Source organism: Macaca mulatta, chromosome 2 (genome assembly GCF_049350105.2).
Source record: "Macaca mulatta isolate MMU2019108-1 chromosome 2, T2T-MMU8v2.0, whole genome shotgun sequence".
In the NCBI taxonomy this organism is placed as follows: Eukaryota; Metazoa; Chordata; class Mammalia; order Primates; family Cercopithecidae; genus Macaca; species Macaca mulatta.
The window spans coordinates 54172060-54195329 of NC_133407.1; the positions used below are offsets into that span (position 1 = coordinate 54172060).

Genomic DNA, 23270 nt, shown 5'->3' on the forward strand with positions numbered 1-23270 from the left:
GGCTGATCTTGAACTCCTAACCTCTGGTGATCCACCTGCCTCGGACTCCCAAAGTGCTGGGATTACAGGCATGAGCCACCGCGCCCGGCCTGGAAACAATTCTTAAAAAAAATCCTATTTTATATTTCTGTGAGATTTTTGCTCATTTTTTTTTCCTTTTTCTAACTTATAAGTTAAAAAAAAATCTAAACTTACAGGAAAGTTAAAGGAATAGTATAATGGGCCAGGTGCGGTGGCTTACACCTGTAATCCCAGCACTTTGGGAGGCTGAGGCCAGAGAATCACTTGAGGTCAAGAGTTTGAGGCCAGCCTGGACAAAATGGTGAAACCCCATCTCTACTAAAAATATAAAGATTAGCCTGCTGTCATGGCGGGTGCCTGTATGTAATCCCAACTACTCAGGAGGCTGAGGCAGGAGATTGACTTGAACCAGGGAGGTGGAGATTGCAATGACCTGAGAGTACACCACTGCACTCCAGCCTGGGTGACAGAGTGAGACTCCATCTCCAAAAAAAAAAAAAAAAAAAAAAAGATAGTATAATGAACACCCATGTACTCAGCACCTAGAGTCAACAGTTAACATTTGCCACATTTGCTCCCTCCCTCTACACATTTATGTATTGGTGTTTAAACTTCAATTTCTGCCTTCTTTGATTGTTGTCCTTTCAAGAATTCTCCTCTACAGAGTATAACAAATTTAGCCATTACTTAGGGTGCAATATGTTGGATTATGTTGAAGCTTTTACATCCTTTTGCTTAATCAATACCTTCTCTTGAACAGGATGAACTTACTGCTGTGAATGTAAAGCAAGGCTTCAATAATCAGCCAGCCTTCACTGGAGATGAACATGGCTCAGCTAGAAATATTGTAATTAACCCATCAAAGGTAATGTTACTTGTTTATTTCCTCAGACTCCTGAAAAAGTGTGTATATGTGACACCCTTAATAATCAGTGTTGATAAATTAGTGTTATTTAAGCTACAGTCCATATTCAGATTTCCCCCAAATACCCTGTATGCTGTCCTGCCCCAGGATCCAATCAGGGATCATACATTGCATTTAGTTGTCACATCTTTTAATTTAGTACAGTACAGCTCTCTGCCTCTCCCTCCTCCCCTTTCCTGCCTTTTTTTAAAAAGGCTTTTATGATTGCTATTCTAGAAGAGCCCAGGTCAGTTGTCTGATATACTAGTGCTATATTCTAGATTTTTCTGATTGTTTTCTCGTGACAGGATCCAGGTTAGATATTTTTGGTAAGAAGACTACATTGCATCATATCAGGAGACACACAATGCCAGTTTGCCCTATTGTTGGCTATAGTTTGATCACTTGTTCTGGGTGGTGTCTACCATCTCCCTGCATTGGAAAGGTAGTCCTCTCTACCTCTTAGTAAGGTCTACAAGGTGATAATTTGAGAGGATATAAATATCCTATTTTACAATAAAATTTCATCCTGTTATTTTAGCATCACTTGATGACTCCTGCTGAATGATTTATTTTGCTGGTGATTGCAAAATGCAGGTTTTCTAATTATTCCATATGCATGTTTTACTTGGCATTCTTTTGTTAAAAGAAGTACTTCCTTTTACACTCAAGTTTTTAGTGTCACTTTGGATTATTATTTTTTTCTTTTAATTTGATGTGTTATAATCCATACCTTCATTTTTCTTTTTGATGCTCAGATTGTCTCATGTTCTGCTAGTAGGGACCCTGCTAACCTGGCTGCTGGTTAAATGTCCTTGTCATCCTTTGAGCACTTCCCTACTTTTGGCACCAAAACATATTCCAAGTTTATCTTGTTCTTTCCCAAACCAGAAGTGGATGCTCAGTGCTACTGGAGTGTCATTCTTTCTAGGCTTTCTCAGTGGACAGAGATGGGAAACATAGATACATATTTTTTCTACCTACCTGTTATTACCATTTCTAGCCCAGTGCCGCAGGGTATTTCCCCTGCTTTTTCGTATTCCATTTTTAGGTCTCCCTTCTCCCAAAATGAGAACTCTGGCTCTTAATAATATCAATATATATATTTATTTATTCTTACAGCACACATAAAAAAGTTCCAGAATAAAATACTTCATTGCCACTCCAACAACAAAACCGCTGAATAAATGTGCAATTTTTCTACAATACTTTTTGCCCTTAGACTTTCATTAAAAGTACATACTCAGAATGTTGTGCTCAAAAATTTTTTTTTAAAAATTATATGTCTTTTTCTCTGCATTTATCTTATCAATTAGTAATATAGGCTAGGTGCAGTGGCTCACGCTTGTAATCCCAGCACTTGGGGAGGCCAAGGCAGGCGGATCACCTGAGGTCAGGAGTTTGAGACCAGCCTGGCCAACATGGTGAAACCCTGTCTCTACTAAAAATACAAAAATTAGCTGGGTGTGGTGGCAGGCATCTGTAATCCCAGCTACTTGGGAGGCCGAGGCAGGAGAATCACTTGAACCCAGGAGGCAGAGGTTGCAGTGAGCTGAGATCGTGCCATTGCACTCCAGCCTGGGTGACAGAGCTAGACTCCGTTTCAAAAAAAGGAATATAAATAGAATTGTTTGCGTTTCTCTGTAATCTTTTAGGGTTTGATTTTTTTTCATATATTTTGAGTTGGATATTAAAATACTTTTGTGAAATTAGAAACATACATACAAATGAAAAGAAATCAGACGTGCAGGTGAATTTCTATTTCCTTTCCCTTCTCCAGAGAAATGTTAATGGTTTGCGCATCATTCCAGATCTCTCTTTATATGCACACAAGTGCACACAAGTTGTTAAACTATCAACTGAAATATTACTTAAGTGGTGTGAAAGAAAATAGAAACATTTTCTGCAGATAGTCCTATTGACCAAACACAATGTTTTTAGTTTTGTCTTTTTTCAATCTTGGTACACTTTTTTATGTTAAAACCACAATTATGTATATGTAATTTGTGATCCTTTTTAAAAATTATGATAAAACATTTACCATTTAACCATTTTTAAGTGTACAGTTCTTGGTCATTAAGTATATTTCGCATTGTTGTCACAAACATCAACCATTGTCACCATCCATCTCCAGAACTGTTTTTTTTTTTTTGAGACATATTCCAGGTTTATCTTGTTCTCTCCCAAACCAGATCTACAAGGTGAAGTCTGGCTCCATCGCCCAGGCTGGAGTGCAGTGGCACAATATTCACTCACTGCAACCTCTGCCTTTCTCGTTTAAGCCATTCTTGTGCCTCAGCCTCCCGAGTAGCTGGCCACGCCTGCCACCACACCTGGCTAATTTTTGTATTTTTGTAGAGACAGGGTTTCACCATGTTGGCCAGATGGTCTCAAACTCCTCGCCTTAAATGATCTGCCTGCCTTGGCCTCCCAAAGTGCTGGGATTACAGATGTGAGCCACTGTGCCCGGCCTCAGAGCCTTATCTTTCTTAATTGGTCTGCTTTAAAAAATTGAAACATTATTTTGTATGCACTTTTCCTTATGGCTGAAGTAGTCATATGAATAATAATTCATGGCTAGATAACATTCCATGATGTATATATGTGCTGTAATTGACTGAAACCTCTATATACAGCAGTTAGTTTGTTGCCAGTTTCTCATGGTTATTTATAAAGAAACTGTAGTAATACTTGAAAGTATAACTTTTGTTCTTTAGGATAAATTCCCTGAATTGTATTACTACTTGGTTAAAGGGTGTATTAATGTACTAGGGCTGCTATAACAAAATATTTCAGACTGGGTGTCTTAAACAACAGAAATTTAATTTCTCACCATCTGAAGGCTGGAAGTCCAAGATAAGGTGTCAGCAGGTCTGGTGTCTCCAGATGCCTCTCTCCGTGGCTTGCAGATGGCCACCTTCTCACTGTGTCTTCACATGGTCTTTTCTCCTTGTGTGTTCCTCTGTGGTGTGTCTTATTCTTATAAAGTCCTACTGGATTAGGGCCCAGTCCTATCACCTTATTTAACCTTAATTACCTCCTTAAGGCCCTATCTCCAAATATAGTCACACTGAGGGTTAAGGCTTGAAGATGAATTTTGAGGATGTACAATTTAGTCCATAATAGAGAGTATGAACGCTTTATGTCTCTTGATATGAACTGCTAAATTGTTCAGTTGTATCAAGTTTTATGTCAATTTAAATAACTGAGTAAATGGAAATAACATCTATTACACTTCTGCTACCACTCTTTCTGTGAGATTTACTCAAGGACCCAAGACTTCTGAGGGGAATTTGATTTTATAAATATGAAATACATGAATTATAATGTAACTCCTAAATTTTTTCCCCACATTCTTATCAAATTAATTATTTTTGAAAATAACTTTGGATGGATGGAAACAAATGTTAAATTTAACCTTATCTCTGGCCGTGTGTGATGGCTCACACCTGTAATCCCAGCAATTTGGGAGGCTGAGGCGGGCAGATCACCTGAAGTCAGGAGTTCGAGACCAGGCTGGCCAACATGGTGAAACCCCGTCTCTACTAAAAATAAAAAAAATAAAAAATAAAAAGGAGCTGGGTGTGGTAGTGGGCACCCGTAATCCCAGCTACTCTGAGAGGATGAGGCAGGAGAATCTCTTGAACCCAGGAGGCAGCGGTTGCAGTGAGCCAAAATCACGCCAGTGCCTTCTAGTCTAGATAACAGAGTGAGACTCTGTCTCAAAAAAAAAAAAAACCCAAAACTAAACAAAAAACACCTTACCTCTTGTACCTTGTTTGCAGGAGTACACAATTGTATAAATCTTTTAGAGGGCAATTTGGCAACGCTTATTAAAATTGCAGAATTATAACAGTCTGAATTCTGGAAGTCTATCCTAAAGCTCTAGCTATGTATGAAATAACAAATGTGAAAGGCTACTCATTTTAGTGTGATTTGTAATAGCAAAATTTTGGAACAAATGCTGTCCATTAATGGTAACTTGATTAAATGTATATCCAGACAGTACCTTGTTATGTGTCTATAAAAATGACGAGGCTTTCTGTGTACAGATAAGGAAGGGTCTCAGACATTTACTAAGTATGCATAATGAGTTATACATACAAGGAAGAGAAAAATAATAGATGCGTGTTTACTCTCCTGTATCCACATAAGGAAACAATGGAAGGACACATAAGAAATGAATCAAATTGTTTACTTGGAGGTAGGCACTGGGACTTGGGAATGAGGTGGCTCTTTGCTTTTTATTGTATTTATGGATTGATTTCTGAATAATATGTATTGCTATGGCAATTAAATGTTATAATCATGTTTTGACCTTTTTTGGAGCCCTAATGTATATTTTCTAGTGTTTTGCTTTCTTGGGAATTTTGACTTTGTTAACAGTAGGCATTTGTTTACAAGGGCTTGTTAGCAGGAATTAATATATACACATGCAGTCACTGTTCCATTGCTGTCATTAAGTATATAGCAGAATATAATTATAAAATAGATTGCTCAGACTACTTTTTTCATTTTTAGAGCTCTGTTTATTATTATTAAATACTTAAACATAATTACAATAAGAGACCTCTTGAATATATAGCAATCTGCAGCCGTAGGTGTTTTGTGCTCTTGGTGCAAAGACCAAATGTCAATTGAGAAATTTAAAATTAAACAGTTGGCTGCTACTGGCTGCTTGTTTCCAAACAGCTGGTTCTGCTACATTTTTGCACTTAATTTATTCACTGTTTGGACATCCTGCAAATATTTGCTTTAAAATAAATCACAAACTGCGGTGAAGTTCTTTGCATAAAAAAAAGACAGACTCCTTTTCTACTTATTCTAATTTTTATTATTGTATTACATTAACACACTAAAACCGGACTTCTTGTCATTACACCAATCACAAAGATCAAAGAATGTCACGCTTTTCACCGTATAGATGAACTTGGCTAATGGCTTAGAACTGTGTTTCAACCTGTGGACTAATTGTTTATTGACTCATTAGTTAAGGTGGTGATTCTTATTTTGCTTCATCAGGGTAAGTATTTTATTTTAGTCATGGTTGCCACTGTTTGCTAACTTCATTGGGGGTATTTATCAGAAATTAACTGCATCATCTTATTAAAGAACTCCCAGAGTCTGAAATGTGATGCTTTGATAGGATTCTTGAAAAAATTCCAACAGATTTTTTATAGATTGACTGAATTTTTTTTTTTTTTTGGAGATGGAGTCTCACTCTGTCATCCAGGCTGGAGTATAGTGGTGTGATCTTGGCTCACTGCAACCTCTGGCTCCCGGGTTCAAGTGATTCTCATGCCTCAGCCTCCCGAGGAACTGGGATTATAGGCGCATGTCAGGCTAATTTAGTTTTTTTTTTTTTTTTTTTTTTTTTTTTTAGAAGAGACGGGGTTTCATCATGTTGGCCAGGCTGGTCTCAAACTCTTAACCTCAGGTGATCCACCTGCCTTGGCTTCCCAAAGTGTTGTGATTACAGGTGTGAGCCACCACACCCAGTGAGATTCACTAAATTTTTAGCTATTACTTTGTTCTCTGCCTTCTTGTTAGTTCTTTCCTGTTCCTTTCTTTTTTCCTTGTCCATCTTTTAATTTGGTTAATATGAAAACGATACAGTAATTCATAGTAGCTTTCTTTGCCACTTTGCGTCATTCAGAGCAGGTAATACTAGCTTTTTCTTGAAACATTTGTAGTTGTGAAATGGGCAGCCTAATAAAAAAATGTTGAATACCAAATTTAATTGAACCTTTTGTAATTTGCCATTTAAATAAATTAAATTTCTCTAGATTCTTTGTTTAAAAGCATTGAGTGTAAATACCGAGTTTCCTTTCCAAAAATAAGTGCTATTAAGATGAAACAAGAAAAATAATGATTACTGAGTGATTACTAGGCTTTCTTCTCTCAGAGAAGGCATTCTCTCCTGACGGGTGTGTAGTATTAGAAAGGAGAAAGAGCAGCTGAAGGATTAAAGCAGAACCCATTGTACTGAAATTTATTCAGGATGTAATTAATTTCATCTTAGCAGAGATTTCCAAAGGCCCCCCTCGCCCCCCTCTGCCAAACTACTTGTGAATAGTGGTATAAAGGTGCTGTGTATCATAGTTAGTGTAAGGAAATCACATCTCTTGGCTTCAAAGACTTAAATTCCCAATTTAATTTCTGATGGGCTGTATGAAGATTTTCAGTTGAAACAATAAAGATAAAATACTAATGTACAGTACTAAGTAAGCTACTTGCTTATTGTCTTAACTTTCCCTTTTTTTCTCTTCTTTCCACAGATTGGAGCTTATTTTAGCAGCATATTAGCTGAGAAACTGAAGCTTAACACTTTCCAGGACACGGGAAAGAAGAAACCACAAGTTAATGCTAAAGATAATTATTGGCTGGTTACTGCTCGATCCCAGAGTGCAATTCATAGTTGGTTTTCTGACTTAGCAGGAAATAAGCCGCTTTCTATTTTGGCAAAAAAGGTATCAAATATTTCTTACATTGTTTTAGTTATGGTCTTACAATCAGCTGTTTGGGATGATGTTCAAGTATATTTTTGTTTTTCCCAATTCTTTTTGAGACTGCAAGCCCAATGGCAGGTTTGTGGTACCAGGTGGGTGCCACCCCATGCTGTTTTCCCCTTTTGTTTGATTGCATGTGGTGCCTAGGACATCTATAAATCCCTAAACATTCCACATATCAAGCTGTTTATGTGGATTTTAGGTAGACAAGATTTTAAAATCGAGAACAGACAAGAAGACTGCATTTAAAAAAAAATTACATTTCCACTTTTCTTAGGCCAAGATGTCCAAGATTTGTTAAAAAGATTCTTGCTTTGAGGTTATTTTCTTGTCTTTAAAAGTACCCATCCAAATGCTTCAAGCTGTCTCCTTCCTACCAAGCGAGATAAAGATTGTGATTCTATGTGTGCTTGTTCTTTGAAAAATTTTTAGAACAAAATGGGCAGGTTTATTCATAGCTTCTAGCTTTTTTTATAGGGGAGGGGATGTGGGAGGTTCTTTTAAAATCTTTGCCTTTGGTCATTTTCCTCAAGTGGGAAATAATACACAGATTCAACAGTCTCGTGGTCCAAACAATATAAGATACCTCTTGAAATTTATATAAGAAACTAGATACCTTGCTCATAGTCCTGATCTCTGATTTCTTGCACAACTTTGAAATAATCCCAGGGATCTTTTCTTATCTCTCCTAAGGCCCTTTAGTGTTAGTAGTGCCTGTCTTCTGTTCTTAGTGTTAAGTTTTCCTTATCAGCTTGGTACAGGCCCAGTTTATAGAGGAGCTCTTTTGTATATTTGCCTATTTTCCAAAGCAGCTCTTTGAAAATAGTGTCTGTAGCTTCCATTGGCTTTATTTTGCCTGAATGTCATAATGTTGTATTGCCTTGTGTAGATTTCAGTGGTGAAAGGCAACTGAAATCTTGAAAGAGTGTACAGTCAGCATAACCACCTCTTACCATTCAGTTAGTACCACTGTCTCAATCCAGGCTGAACCATGTATGACTTCTTTTCCAGTGGTGAATATTTACTTTGTGGTCCCACTGTGGCCTGTGAATTGTATCTGAAGGCCATATAAGTCATAGGGCATCCTTCAATATTTGATGGCTTTTGACTAACCGTTCATACTTTCCATGTTGCCAGCCTGACATCTTTCCATTTAGTTTTTCTTTTTTTCATAAGTTTTTACAGTGCATATTTGGGATTTGCTACTCTTGAGGAGTTGATGCCCTTGCTCTAGGGGAGTAGTGGTTTCTCCTCTTGTAGGAGGAAGATGAATCATGGTGCAGTGTATTAGCCATTATTCTTCTTTCTTTATTAGGAGCTGCCTCTGGCCAAGTCAGGTGTTCCTCAGGTAAGCCCTGATGTTAATTCTTTGTAAACTTGAAGATGTTTTCTTTGTAAAACGATTAAATATACTTTGAAATATTCATTTCTTGGGCATTTCAAGAATCCTTCCCCTTCCCTCCTCAGCATATCATCTTCTTGAGATGGTGAAATCTCTTTTAGAATGGGGTAAAGCAATGCATTCTCTGCATGTTCTTCATATTAGAGAGTTCAAATACTTCTTTAATTTTTGGTATTCATCTGTGCGATGGCTTAAGGTAGAAAGCCTGGGTTTACCTGCTAAGATCCTGAGTCATCTTTGAAATCTTATCTTGAGTTCATAATGGTTTCCTGTATGGATCATATTTCAGGACCTGGTTTTCTGCTACTGTGAAGCTTCACAGCGTGCCAAGGCTTTATCCACAGAGGCTTGTAAAGGACCTTTTAACTCAATCACAATTATAGATCGATTTGGAAAAATAGACTTCTGGCATCTAGGGATATTCTTCCAGGTCTTGAACAGTTCATTAACTCTCACCTGTTCCCTTCAGGTGACTTTGATTACTGTGGTCTGTGAAATTTTCTTTTGCGTTTACCCTTGCTTAGCAGAGGATGCAGTGATAATGTGCATCCAAGGAGAAAGGTGATAGGACACCCTTCTGTGGTTTGAAAACCAGCACATACTAGGTATCTTAATTTTCTTTCTGTACTTAGATGCAACTGTGGCTTGATTTAGAACCAGACAGCTGCCCTGTGATTGCCAAGTTTTAGCTGTCATTTAAAATCACATGTATTCTTTATTGAAAAACATGTAATGCAACAAGGTGAGGAAGTCAATACTTTAGTCAATATAAACGTATTTATCTTTCTGAGTTGGCCCAACTGTAGATTTGACAAAATTATTAATATGTGTCTGGTTGGTCTGCTTTCTTAATTGAGTAACTTCTTTCACATACGTTCTTCTGAATTCCGAAGTCTTGAGTTGCATCAACCAATTCTCATGGGGTTCTGCTAGTACGGACAGTGAGGTAGAGGTTTGCATTGTGCTGTTAACGTAAGATCTGTGCTGAGTTTTGTTTATTGTCTCATCTAAACATTTCACAAGTTCAGATGTTTTATTTTTTCCCCTCTGCCAATTGTAGTTCAAAGGAAATCCTTTAGGCATCTATGAAAGATAACTACTAGTAGTGACTCTTTTGGAGATGCTAACTTGCACTTGTTTATGTTTTAGGCCTTGATCTATATAACCTTTTGGCATGTCTGAATGAGAGACAGCCTCACCTTGACAATGAAAATTTAACTCACTGACACCACACTGTACGTTCTGGTGAAAAGCAGCTACTCAGGTCTTGAACTGAATATTGAACTCTGTGCTTTTCCTGTCCCTGACTTAAATGATAGCCAGTATGCCAAGAGCCTTGTGCTCCATGAGAGATGTGCCTTGTAAGCCTCATTTTCAGGAAATGTTCCTGTTAAATTGTGTCTTTTTTGTCTAAAAGAGATACAATTTAGTATCTGGTCTGCAGAGAGGAAGCCTTCTGGCTTTGGCCTATGTGACTTTTATCTCCCGTTTAGTTGTGTTGGGTGCAGTGTAATCGCCTCTGTCATGGGGTCTGTGTTGTGAAGTCAGCACCCAAGGCAGGAACTGTACATGACTAGTCTCTTCAGTTGCCCATGAAATATGTATGTGGATATACTGCAATTTTTTTTTTTTTTTTTTTTTTTTTTTTGAGACATGGTCTTGCTGTATTGCTCAGAGTGGAGTGCAGTGGCATGATCTTGGCTCACTGCAACCTCTACCTCCCAGGCTCAAGCAATTCTCCCACTTCAGCCTCCTGAGTAGCTGGGACTACAGGTGTGTGCCACTGCACCTGCCTGATTTTTATATTTTTAGTAAGGTTTTGCCATGCTGCCCGGGCTGGTCTCAAACTGATAGGCTCAAGTGATCCACCTGCCTCTGCTTCCCAAAGTGCTGGTATTATAGTCCTGAGCCACCGTGCAGGGCCTATACGTTGCATCTTAATGTGCAACCCAGACAGCTTTTCCTTCAGCATTGGAAAACTTTATGGTTCTTTGGCAAGGCCAGGTGAAATAGTTTGCTTGTTTTTAAGGGCCACACACTGAAATAATTAGCTCTTAAAAAGACTTATTCTAGGATCACACTTTGTACCAAGTGTGTGAATAGTCAAATTTGTGACATATCAGTGCACAGATACCACTGTATGAGTGAGGATTTGGTTGAAAAATGCCATGCTGTGTGAATCAGTTAGCTGGTTTGAAGCCTTGATTTTCACAAAATCAAGTAAGAGTTTGGGACAGAGAGACCAGGGCTCTTGGTATTTATAGTAGTGTTGTTCCAGATCCTCTAAGAGAGGGTCACATCCATGGCCTGAAAGCACTTTGGTTGGCATGGAGAAATCCTTGGAACTGACAACAAAATAATCATTATAATTTTGATTCATGTAATTGTTTTGCTTTATCCTTTTAACTACCCTGTGAGGTGGACAGGGTTGATGTTAATAACACAGTTCATAAATGAGGATCCCAGGAGTGAAGGGCTTAGCCAAACAGGCTTCATTCAGGAGTGGAGTACAGAGGGGGTCATGGCTGGCGTGGAGCATGTCCTCGCCCCTCAGTCTCATTGCTCTCATCCTGCTGCATCATGGCTAATGTAGTCTTTGTTCACTGTTTTTCTTCCTTTATATTCATAAACTTGAATAGATGATATAGATGAATGGGCTATTCTTAGGATATTTATGAGGGATACTAGAAGAATGAATTAACTCTTTCAAACCATTCAGTGGTACATTGGGATACTAATTTGCTAAATAGTACCTTTGTGGTCTGGAAGACATAATTAACTGCCTCAAGTGCCTAATTTCAACCAGTAAATTAATTACCTAGCTATTTCTGGCTCAGTGTTTATTAGGCAGATACACTGATCCGTCATTGTAGCCTCTCTTTTAAATTTTGGACTAATGTCACTTTCAGAAGCTTTCTGGAAATTGTTACTCTTATGAAATGTTAATCAGAAAGCTTTGTACACACACAAAAAAGGTTCTGGATAAAATACAGAGTAGGAACAATTTTCACTTGGTCTGTCCCTTCCAATTTTGAGATAAATTCTTTAGAGGACTGTCATGAAATTATTTTTCCTTGCTCTTTTGATAAGATGAGTAGCTCTCAGCATCTGAGAATCTGAAAATCATTTATTTTTTAAAAAATAGAAAGCACAACTAATGAAACTTTTCTATTGTGCTAAACCTAGTTTTGGTTATTTTTTCTTAATGAAAATTGGCTTAAAATGTTCCTAAAAAAAAAAAAAAAAACCAAAAAAACAACTGCATGCGCTATTTGAAAATCCATCAAGGATATACTTTCTTAGAGCCAGCAGGTAACTTATAGCCTCTTTCTTTTGCTTCACCTTTATTTAGGTTTATCTAGTGATGAACACAGTATGTGATTATTATAAACATACTATGTTGTTTCTTTTTAGGTTCCCATCCTTAGTAAAAAAGAGGATGTTTTTGCATGTTTAGCTAAATATTCTGTGCCAATGGTTCGAGCAACGTGGTTGATCAAGATGACTTGTGCCTATTATTCTGCTATATCTGAAGCTAAAATTAAGAAACGTCAGGCTCCTGATCCGAATTTGGGTAAGTGAGAGAATACAATACATCTTACATTTCATTATTGATTTTGCAAGTAATTGTTGCCTGCACCCTCTGGACACAGCCCAGCATGGTGAGTGTTGAGAAGGTCTGTGGTGAGACTTGAGTCGCTCGGGTATGGATAGTTCACTCAGTCTCAGAATCCTGACTCCATTAGCAAGGGCTGTTGATCTTACTGCCAAAATATATCCTGAATCTGAACACTTTTCACCACCACAGCTATTAAAATGCTGGTTTAAGCCACCGACGTTTCTTGACTGGATAGAGTCGCAGCCTTTTAGCAGCTTTCTCTGCTGTTACTTTTGCACCTTACGTTCTATTCTCTGTATAACTACTGTACTAATCTCCAAGCCTAAATGATCTATTGTGTTTCTACTTATAAATTTACAGCAATTTCTTATTACAGTTGGAATACAGATCCAGATTCTTTACTGTGGCCAGTGAAGTCATCTCTGATCTGCCCCCATCCCTTCCTTTGATGTTCCAGCCACAGTGCCTTCCTTCTATCCTCCTAATATGCTGAGCTGAGCTCCTTCCCTTTTCAGGGATTCTGTGTTTCTTGTTTGTTGTACTTGGTTGGTCTTCTCTGGGATATTTGCGTGATTCTGTCTCTTCACTGCATCTTTGGCTTAAATGTCATTTCTGCAGGAGGCTTTCTCTGGCCATCTACCTAAATTGCATTCCCTCTCTTTATCTCCTCTCCCTCTACTTCTGGTTATGTTCTCACATGTTATTATTTTACTCAATGTCCATCTCAATATCTGAAGTTACGTTTAAAATATTTGTATCTGTCACTCTGTGCCCAACTCACATGCACTAAAATGTAAGGCCCGTTAAGGGCAGGAATATCGGTCTTATTCTCACCAAGTCCCCAGTGTCCAGAATCATGCTGGCCATGGTCAGTATTTTGAGTCAGAGTCCCCACTGTGTTGGTTTCTAGACCGTGACTTCTTGAGGTGGTTCTAAAACATACTTTGTAGAAGATATGATGCTAAACCAGAAATGTACATAAAGAATTATGTATAAATATGACCATTTAGAGATTGAGTTTATAAATAATTCTTTATGAAATGAAAACAACTTATGGTTTTGTAAGGGAGAGTCCAAACACAAATCTCTGAGGAGGAGGGACAGAAAGTACAGACGTGTTCAGATGCCACGTGGTGCCCTGGATAAATGAGTTGGGGTATAAAGTGGTGGGGAGTGGTAGGGACACCCTGATGGTGAGTGGAGCACACTCTAAAAGCATGAACACTTAAAATTAAAAACAGAAACATGGTCCGAATTCTGTGGCTGCCATCTTTGAGTTTGGCATCATCCTACACGTGTTAAAACAAATAAGCAAAAAGAAAGTGTATTTTAGAAAAGAAATGCCCAGAAATGCCCAGGAAAAAGTCCTGGAAGGTAGTAATCCACAAGTTAACATTGATGGCCTCTTAGTGTTGTTTTCACAGTGGTCTTCTATTATCTTTATATTTCTCTGAGTTTATTCCCCCCATCAGCATTTTATTTTATTTGAGGGAATACAAAAAAAGTGCCCCTTTTTATTACTAAAGTAATACATTTTCATTACCAAATTTTCAAGTGGTGCTGAAGTAGATTCAACATGATGTTCAAGTTTCTCTTCTCCCTTCTCCTCTGTTATCCTTTTTGAAGTTTCATTCATTCAGCCTTCACACACACACGTATTTCTTCATATATCTACATTGTGTGTGTGTGTGTGTATGTGTGATCTCCACTGGATTAACTTTTTTATTTATTTATTTTTAGAGTTGGGGGTCTCAGTCACCCATGCTGGGGTGCAGTGACATGATCATAACTCACTGCTTCCTCAAACTTCTGGGCTCAAGTGATCCTCCTGCCTCAGCCTCTCAAGTTGCTGGGACTATAGGCGTGTGTCACCATGCCTAACTAATTCTTTCATGTTTTGTAGAGACAGGGTCTCACTGTGTTGCCCAGGCTTTTTTTGAACTCCTGGGCTCAAGTGATCCTCTTAGCTGCACCACCCAGAGTGCTGGGATTACAGGGTGAGCCACTGCCCAGCCAGTCTCCATTGGATTTATTAATACTTCTCCCCAGGACCTGGATATCCAATTGCTTACTAGCTGCCTTCACTTTGATAACGTCTGAAGTGTCTGAATTGGCATCTGAAAGATAATGTATATCAAATCAAGGTCTTGATTTCTTGCCATCCTTGAACTTGTTCCTTCCTCACATTTCTTCTTAGTAAATGTTATGTGTAGTTATTGGGTGGGTAAGGCAAGAGCCAAATTGTCATTCCTGGTATTTATCTTTCTCTCAAAACCCTGCATTCAGTCTGTCAACAATCCTGTCATCTTTACTTTCAAAATAAAACCAGAATCTGAAAATTTGGTCCTCTGTGTCCACTGCTGTTACTCTCTGGCCAAACCACCACCCGCTTTGCCTGTCTATTGCAGGGGTTTTAGCCAATCTTCTTGTTTTTGTTTTTGTTCCTTTAATGTCAGCTTTCCACTTTGTAGCCAGAATGATCCTGTTAGGGCAGAAATTACGCCACCCTTATGCCCAGAATTCTTGCCTGGCCCCTTGTCCCACTCAGATTGTGTAACTCAGCGACGCCAGCGACCTGCCTGCACATTCCAAACTCAGAGTCGTGCTGATCTGTGGGCGCGGCTCTTCCTTCACCTGTGAGGTGCACACGGGCCTGCTCCCTTGCTCGACTGTGGTCTCTGCCCAGACGCGCTTCCTAAGAGAAGCCTTCTCTGACCACTGCTGCCAAAATATCTCCCTGTTACTGTCTTCTGCTGCTGCTTTATTTTTCTTCATTGTTCTTAACACCACCTAATGTTATATTTTATATTAATTTTTGATCATCTGTCTCCATCCATTCCCAAGTACAACACAGGCTCCATGAAGAACTTTGCTAGATTTGTTCAGTGCTGAGTCTCTGAATACAGTACTTGGCATACACAAGGTGGTCAGTAATTTTTAAAATAAATAAATGAATAATTAGGCCTGAAACATTTATGTGTGTGTGTGTGTGTGTGTGATGTGATTACATATCTTTGCATCTGTATATGTATGTATTTAAAAAAATTTCTCCCAATTCATAATCCTTGAAACTTCCATTATCACCAGCTATAGCGGAGAGACTACTGCATTCCTTATGTTCTCTTCATATATTTTTTTTTGGTAACATGTTCTTGTCAGCGTTTTTCTTGATGTTCAGTTTAATCTGATTTTGACTGCCACAAAAATGCAAAAAGGAAATGCAGGAATGATTTTTACAACTGAAACTTAAAACAATTTTAGAGCAAATAAGAGCTCAAGCCAGGCATGGTGGTTCATGCCTATAATCCCACCACTTTGGGAGACCAGGGCGTGAAGATCGCTTGAGCCCAGGAGTTTAAGACCAGTCTAGGCAACATAGTGAGTCTTTATCTCTCCAACCCTCCCCACCAAAAAAATTAGTAAGGTGTGGTGGTACACACCTGTATTCCCAAGCTACTCAGGAGGCTGAGGTGAGGGGATAGCTTTAGCCCAGGAAATTGAGGCTGCAGTGAGCTGGGGTTGTGCCACTGCACTCCAATCTGGGCAACAGAGTGAGACCCTGTCCCTCAAAAAACAAACAAAAAAGCAAAAAACAGTCTGATAAATCTTGATAATTTGGAAAGGTTATGTAATTTCTGGGAAATCCCAGATATGAGTATTTCACCAGGACCACATGGTTTCCCCTACTAAATGGAGGGAAGTATAGCTCCAGTTTCTACTTAAGAATGTTCTGGACTTGTTGGATTCATTAGTTTTACCATTAGTTTCCTTATCACTATGGCTGGTTGGACTTTTGTAGGGTTATTTTTCTCCCCACCAAAAAATTAAAACTTTTATTATTTGCATAACCCATAATGGATGGATTACTAGGTTTAGTCATTAGCTGTATTTTCTCTTCCTCCATAAGCCAAATAACATATGATTCTGTTTTTTGACCCGGTTGATTTACAGTATGTTGCAGTTCATGGGTTTGTATGATTACTAATGTATATTTAAAATTGTGAATATTAAATCCATGAAGATCAAGTGCCTATAATAATATTTCTTATGTTAGAGTATCCAGCCTTTGAACTAAGACATGCCAAAGGCTAAAAAGAAAAATATTTTTAAAATGTATGAATTTTAGGAGTTTACCCCTAAGTTCCCAGGTCTAGCATCTCAGAGGGAGCTTTGGGCTTTACTTTTATCAGTGCTGCCACTAAGAGACGAGGTGATTTAATGCAAAGTCCTTAGCTTCTCCAGACATCAGTCTTTTCAACCTTGATTGAATCCAGCGTCCGTGTTGCCTTTGTCATGTCTTTTTAGTTGTCTTTCATCTAGAACAGTTCATTAGCCATTTCTTTTGACCTTGGTATTTTTGAAGGAGGCAGACCAGTTGTTTTGTAGACTGTCCATTGATTTTTCCTTTCTCCAGTTTCTCATTAATAGATTTAAGTTACATACCTTTGCTTGGAATAGCCTTGAGGTGATGGTGTGAATGTGTCAGTATATCATATCCCAATACTGGTGGTGATAACTTTGATCATTTGGGTAAGGTGGTGTCTATCGGATTTTTCCTCTGCAAAGTTACTATTCTACCCTTTGTAATTAGTAATTCACCTATGTGAATATACAGTTCCTTTCTCTATATTCTTATATGTATTTTAATTGAAAATGCAAGATTCTATTTATATTATATGTAAAGAGCATGTTTTTCGAATATCTAATTTTGTTTTACTATCACTTTGTTACACCTGATACCTCTGACATTCTCCTTTGTCTTCAGCAGCTTTTTCAACTTTTAAAAGCAAATGATACAGTATATTTGAAAGCATTTGGCTGTGTAGACATAGCCATAATGTAATGTAGCAAGTTTCACACTCCTAGCAAGGGATACAGCCAAGCGAGTACACACATATATATGTGTTGAATTGGATTAAATCACATACACTTCAGAAGATTAACTTCTAGTAATAGGTTCTATGTTCTGGCGTTGATAGCAAAAAGAATCATTCAGCACATTTGGGGCAAGATTGACTATCAAGTGTCACCCTTTTCTGGCATTGGTTTTATGACTTCCGTTGTCTTGATGATTGTTCTTAGGATTTGTAAAGTGTTTTCAGTAGAAATGACTTTTATTCCTTTGTAATAGAAACATATGTTTTATTTTCGGTTCCTACTTTCAGCATTGGAACAGAGCTGTAAAGCACTGCTGTTTGATTTTATAGAAGGGAATTTTTTCCAAAGTTAAGCGGGCTCACAGCAACAAGGAGCAACACAGAGATCCTCACTGTCATTATGCAGAGTTACAGATCTCAAATGTAGATTAAATGGGTTGCTGCCCTGGGGAGCTTGCAGTCAGCAAAGACATACCCAGTACAGTGTATACACAAAAGTGAGAGGAGTGAGAAGTGCCTTGGGTTTCTGAGTGAGGTCTCATTGTAACTTCAAAGTGGGTAATGAAATATTTAACTTGGATAAATCTGAACATCAGGACAGAGATTTTAAATAGAGGGGAATTAGGGAAGCCTGAAAGAAGAGTTTGTAATTCTTAGTCCTTGTGAGACCTGAAAAAAAAAAAAGGTTTAGGTGGACATGATGTTTAGAAAATGTCATGAAATAGTTGATGTTGCTACTTGAAGGAGGGTATGCCAGAAATAATGCATATTCGGTTTCAGATATTTTTAGAGTTGAATTAAGTTTCATTTTTAAGAGAACAAGAATGTTCAGCTGCCTTAAATATTTTGAGCTCACCAGAGAAAATTATTTAAAACAGGCTAACTAATACTTAAAAATGAAAAAGTAAAACTCACATTGAGTTATGCAATTAAAATCTTTGAACAGATTAGGAAATATGACTTTATAGTAAATAACAGAACTTTGTACATTTATTTGTAGGAATTTTCCACATGAGGAGTCTTATTGTTGCTGAATCAACTGATAATAACTACATGCTGTTTTTGCCATCACTGTTAAACAGCATTTCTTGAGCACTTATGGAATCCCTGATATTGTGATAAGCAGGGATACTGTGCTTACTGCATTTCTAGGTTGAATCAGCTCCTGATGTGTGCTGGGAAATGATCTAGGTTGTTTGGAGAAGCTTGTCAGCCTTGGGAGTGCCCCATCCCCTTGCTGTTGTGGGATTTTCTTTTTTGTTTTTTGTTTTTGGCTTGTTTAAAACTGGTCAATCCCTCACCAGGTCTATTGGCTTTCTGCCAGGGTTCCTCTGGTGCGCAGTGATGCAGTGTTCCCCATTTCATTAGTAAATGTTTGCTAGGTTCTATGTATATTTCGTCCATTTTATGACTTATTATTCAGATAGCCTGTGAAAGAGATATGTTGTTCTCGTTTCATGGATGAGGATGGTGATGTGCAAGTGGTGCACAGAACCCTTCAGCATAAGTGTCCAGACTTGACTCCAGAGCCTGTGCTGGACACCGCTGGTCAGTGAGGACAAGAATGGGACAGTGTCATCACTGCCCTCTAGGTATTTGCAGTATGAGTGGGGAACATGCATCCAAACAATCAAATAATAGAGAAGGAAGAGTTCATAGTGACAGGAAGAAAATACAGAGGGAGTCTTAAGGAATAAGCCACTGAGGGAACTTGGGACATCCAAGGAGATTCACAGAGGAGGTGACTTAGGTATATACTGTTACAAGAAGCGGCATTTCCTAGGAGGACAGAGCTGGAATGGGCTGTTGTTCAGAGAAGGGCATTTCTGACAGAAGGATGGTGTCTGCAGAGAAATAGGTTATCAAATAGTTTGACTTGTTGCACCTCCAGGATTTAACTTCAGCTTGAGCATCATTTACCAGTGGGGAGGTGATGAAAGCCTGTGTGAAGGTTTGTTTGCCAGAGTGGGATATGTGAGTTCCCTCTGGTGCATGATGAAAAGCCATGGAAGGGTTTATTATTACTATTATTGTTACAACTCTTTCCCTCAGTTTCTTGTCTTAAAAAATTGGGATAATTGGCAGTACTTATTTATTTATTTATTTTTATTTATTTTTATTTAAGATGGAGTCTCCTCTGTCGCCCAGCCTGGAGTGCAATGGTGTGATCTTGGCTCACGCCAACCTCTGCCTCTTGGGTTCAAGCAATTCTCCTGCCTCAGCCTCCTGAGTAGCTGGGATTATAGGCACCTGCCATCATGCTCGCCTAATTTTTGTAGAGACGGGGTTTCACCATGTTGGCCAGGCCGGTCTTGAACTCCTGACCTCAGGTGATCCAGCCATCTTGGCCTCCCAAAGTGCTGGGATTACAGGCGTGAGCAACCACACCTGGCCTGATAGTACTTTTTAAGAATGAAATGAATCAATAGCTTTACAGTGTTTAGAACAGTGACTGGCACATAATAAATGTAGACCATTGATAATATGCTACAACTGCTACTTAGAGCTGCTCTTACCAGCCAGTATTTATTGATTATCCTGTGTTACTCTGTTGGGAACTTCGCAGACTTTATCTGTAACCTTGCAATGTGGGTTTTATTATTCCATTTTGTGTATGAGGGACCTGAGTCTCAGAGAAGTTAAGTAACTTACTGGCCTAGATGGAGCTGGATCCCTGCCCAGGCCCCTGCCACTAGAGTGCCTGCTCCTCATTCCTTGCTGTGAGGTGATAGCTGCTGGTGTCCTGTGTGTGTTGTGGGTCTGGGCCACTGGAGGCAACAAGCATCTCTAGGTGGAAAGATGCTGGCAGGAAGCAGGCTACAGGACGGGTGGCTCTGAGCAGCATCTGAGGAGTCAGAACTCTTGTTCTCATGGGTGCTATGGGGAACAGGAGGAGCAAAGCAAAGTCCAGGGTGCCATGGAAACTAGCGAAAGAAATATGAAACTGCTTGCAAGATGAGCAGCCTTAATTCTGCCTAGGAATTTTTGGGTATTCAATATGGTGAAAAGTGACAAGACATATCATGCGCATGAGGTCTTTTTTGGGGGAACAGATAGATTCAAAGAAGCTTAAAATGCTTCGTGGTTAAACTGCCTGGGGCACTGCTCTGTTTACCCCTAGTCATTTCCTCTGTGCCACCTGAGGTTTTGTGGGGATTTGAGTCAGATGAGAGACTTTTCTTGGTTGACTATACTCTTGTAACCACTATCCTTATCACTCCCAAAATACAAAGAATAAACAGCCACCCTTCTTTCACAGTGGGTAATTAATTTGTGACATATTCACTGAGCCATTTGGACTGCAAAAATAAGTCCTGCTAAACTCATAATTGACAGTCTGGTTTCTTATCTAAGCCTACCAGCTTACTTGCAGTTTGGGTCTGTGAAGACATTGCATACTAACTTTTTTGATTCCAGGGACAAGTTTTTAGTTTTGTCAAGATTGCCTCCACATTTTCACAGTGTTCCTTCTATCTCATTTGTCATAAAGGAGATATCTGCCTTGTTTATGCTGAAAGTAATCCTGAAGATTGGACAGAAGTGCTTGTATGAGCTTAGTTTAAATTCACACTTTGCTTAGGCATGAAAAATAGGTTTTAACTGGTGAGGTAACTCTGGCTCTCTGGTAAAAACCATTCTGCAGTAGAAGGAATGGGGCTGTTGGGGGTGACACTTTGGTACCTGCAGCTATTCCATTCCTTAATAATCTTTTACCTAAAAGTTTTAACATCTGTTGATGAACTGAGCCTGGAATAGTTATTTCTTTGGGAATGGCAAGATGTAGGCATTCTTCTGTAAATGAGGGCTTTCTCCCATGTGATAAATTACAGTTCTTTCTAAAAGAGGCAGAATAAATGCTAAATTCTTTTCCTTTGATTTGAATTTTTGGAGTAGAAATTGTAGTTGCACCTCCACAGGGGTGAAAAATATTTCTCTATTTTTTTATTTATTAAAAAAGTTTAGGCTGGGCGTGGTGGCTCATGCCTGTAATCCCAGCACTTCAGGAGGCCGAGGTGGGCAGATCATGAGGTCAGGAGATTGAGACCATCCTGGCTAACATGGTGAAACCCCATCTCTACTAAAAGTACAAAAAATTAGCTGGGTGTGGTGGCGGGCGCCTGTAGTCCCAGCTACTCAGGAGGCTGAGGCAGGAGAATGGCGTGAACCCTGGAGGTGGAGCTTGCAGTGAGCCGAGATCACGCCACTGCACTCCAGCTTGGGCAACAGAGCTAGATTCCATCTCAAAAAAAAAAAAAAAAAGAAAAAGAAAGTTTATTTTTGGTCACTGTTATGGGCTCATGGACTTTTATTTATTCTATATTTTACAACCAAGCACACTCTGGTTAAATTTTGTGTTAAAATTGTCCCAAAATTGGCCAGAGACCCTTCCAACTCTTTTGTATCCTCTTGACATGACACCATTTGTCATGGGACATCTCTTTGCTTTCTGGAAGAGAAAGATGTCCCAGGTTCTTGTAATTTTCCTGCCTCAGATCTGCAAAGAGCCTTTCATCTAAGGAACTCTGCTTCTTTCTTTCTAGTGGGGAATAGTATTTAGAAAGCAAGATCTGGGTGCTAAAGGTGCTCATTGCTACTGGGATGTTGTGTCTATGTCCCATCAGTGGGTAGATGGATGGAGACACACACATCTGCGTGTGTGTGCATATATGTGGGGGTTTTCCTATTTCCAGGTTATCTTTAGCATTTTCTATTTAACATGAAAGAATTTTTATTTCTTCAATTTTATGTTTGTTTCATTTCTATTAGATGAACAATCAAATGATTTCTAGTAAATGAACATGGTTATTTACCTGCTTTATCTTGCTACAAACCTATTGGCTTGAGAATTACAATCTGATACATTAAAAGTATGTGAAATTTAATTTTTTTGAGCTTTAGACTGTGTTTCACTTAAAATCATTCTCTCTGTGGTAAGGTACACTGTTTCAGTTTGTTTTCCATTTTAGGGTTTGATTTTTTTTCCCTTATGAACTAATTTTATATTTTGAATATGTAGTACCTTGACGTATTCAAGAGTCAAAACCTATATAAAGATATGCAGAAGTTTTGCTTCTGTCTCCATCTTTTCACACAATTCCCTTTACCCCATCTTCAGTTGTAACCATTTCTTACTAGTTTTCAGTCTTCCAGTTTTTATTTTTGCAAAAATATGCAATACTTATATCTTCTTATTTCTTCTTTCTCCTTACATAGTAGTTAGCATACTATATATACTGTTGGATACCTTGCCTTTTTTTTTTTTTTTTTTTTAAACTTAACAATATCCTAGCAATTACTTGATATTCTCTGTTCCTTTTTGTGGCCTCTTAGTCCTTCATTGTGTGGATGTACCACAGTTTGACCAGTCCCTTGTTTTTATTTCAAAAATGTTAGAAAACTTTTTAGATTTACAGAGAAATTGAGAAGATAGTACAGAGTTCCCATGCATTCTCCTCACCGTTGCAGTTTCTCCCATTATTTTTTGCATTAATATGATACATTTATTACAATTAGTGAACTAACATTGATTATTATAAAAGTCAACCCATACTTGATTTGGATTTCCTTAGTTTTAACCTAATGACCCTTTTCCATTTCAGGATCTTATTGAGGATATTACATTACATTTAGTTCTCATATCTCCCTAGGCTTCTCTTGACTGTGACATTTTCTCAGTTTCAGTCATTTTTGACAGTTTTGAGGAGTACTAGTGAGGTATATTGTAGGGTTATCTTCTGTTGGAATTTGCCTGATGTTTTTTCTTATGGTTAGACCAGGGTTACAGAAGTCAAGTGCCCTTTTCGTCGTGTTACATCAAGAGTACATGCTGTCACCATGACTTATGACTGTTGATGTTAACCTTGATCACGTGGCTGAGGTAGCACTTACCAGGTTTTACAGTGTAAAATTATTTCCCTCCCATCCCTTTCCACACTTT

The 23270-nt window shown here is 38.5% G+C and overlaps 1 protein-coding gene across 1 annotated transcript in view; it reads left to right on the top strand.

The window, feature by feature from the left end:
* The window catches only part of MED12L (mediator complex subunit 12L), a 337419-nt gene that overhangs the window by 29533 nt on the left and 284616 nt on the right, over positions 1–23270 (top strand). The window contains exons 2-4 of the mRNA XM_015131808.3: positions 782–886; positions 7204–7395; positions 12251–12410. Of these exons, the coding sequence (XP_014987294.3) occupies positions 782–886; positions 7204–7395; positions 12251–12410 (457 nt within the window). The remainder of the gene's footprint in view (positions 1–781; positions 887–7203; positions 7396–12250; positions 12411–23270) is intronic.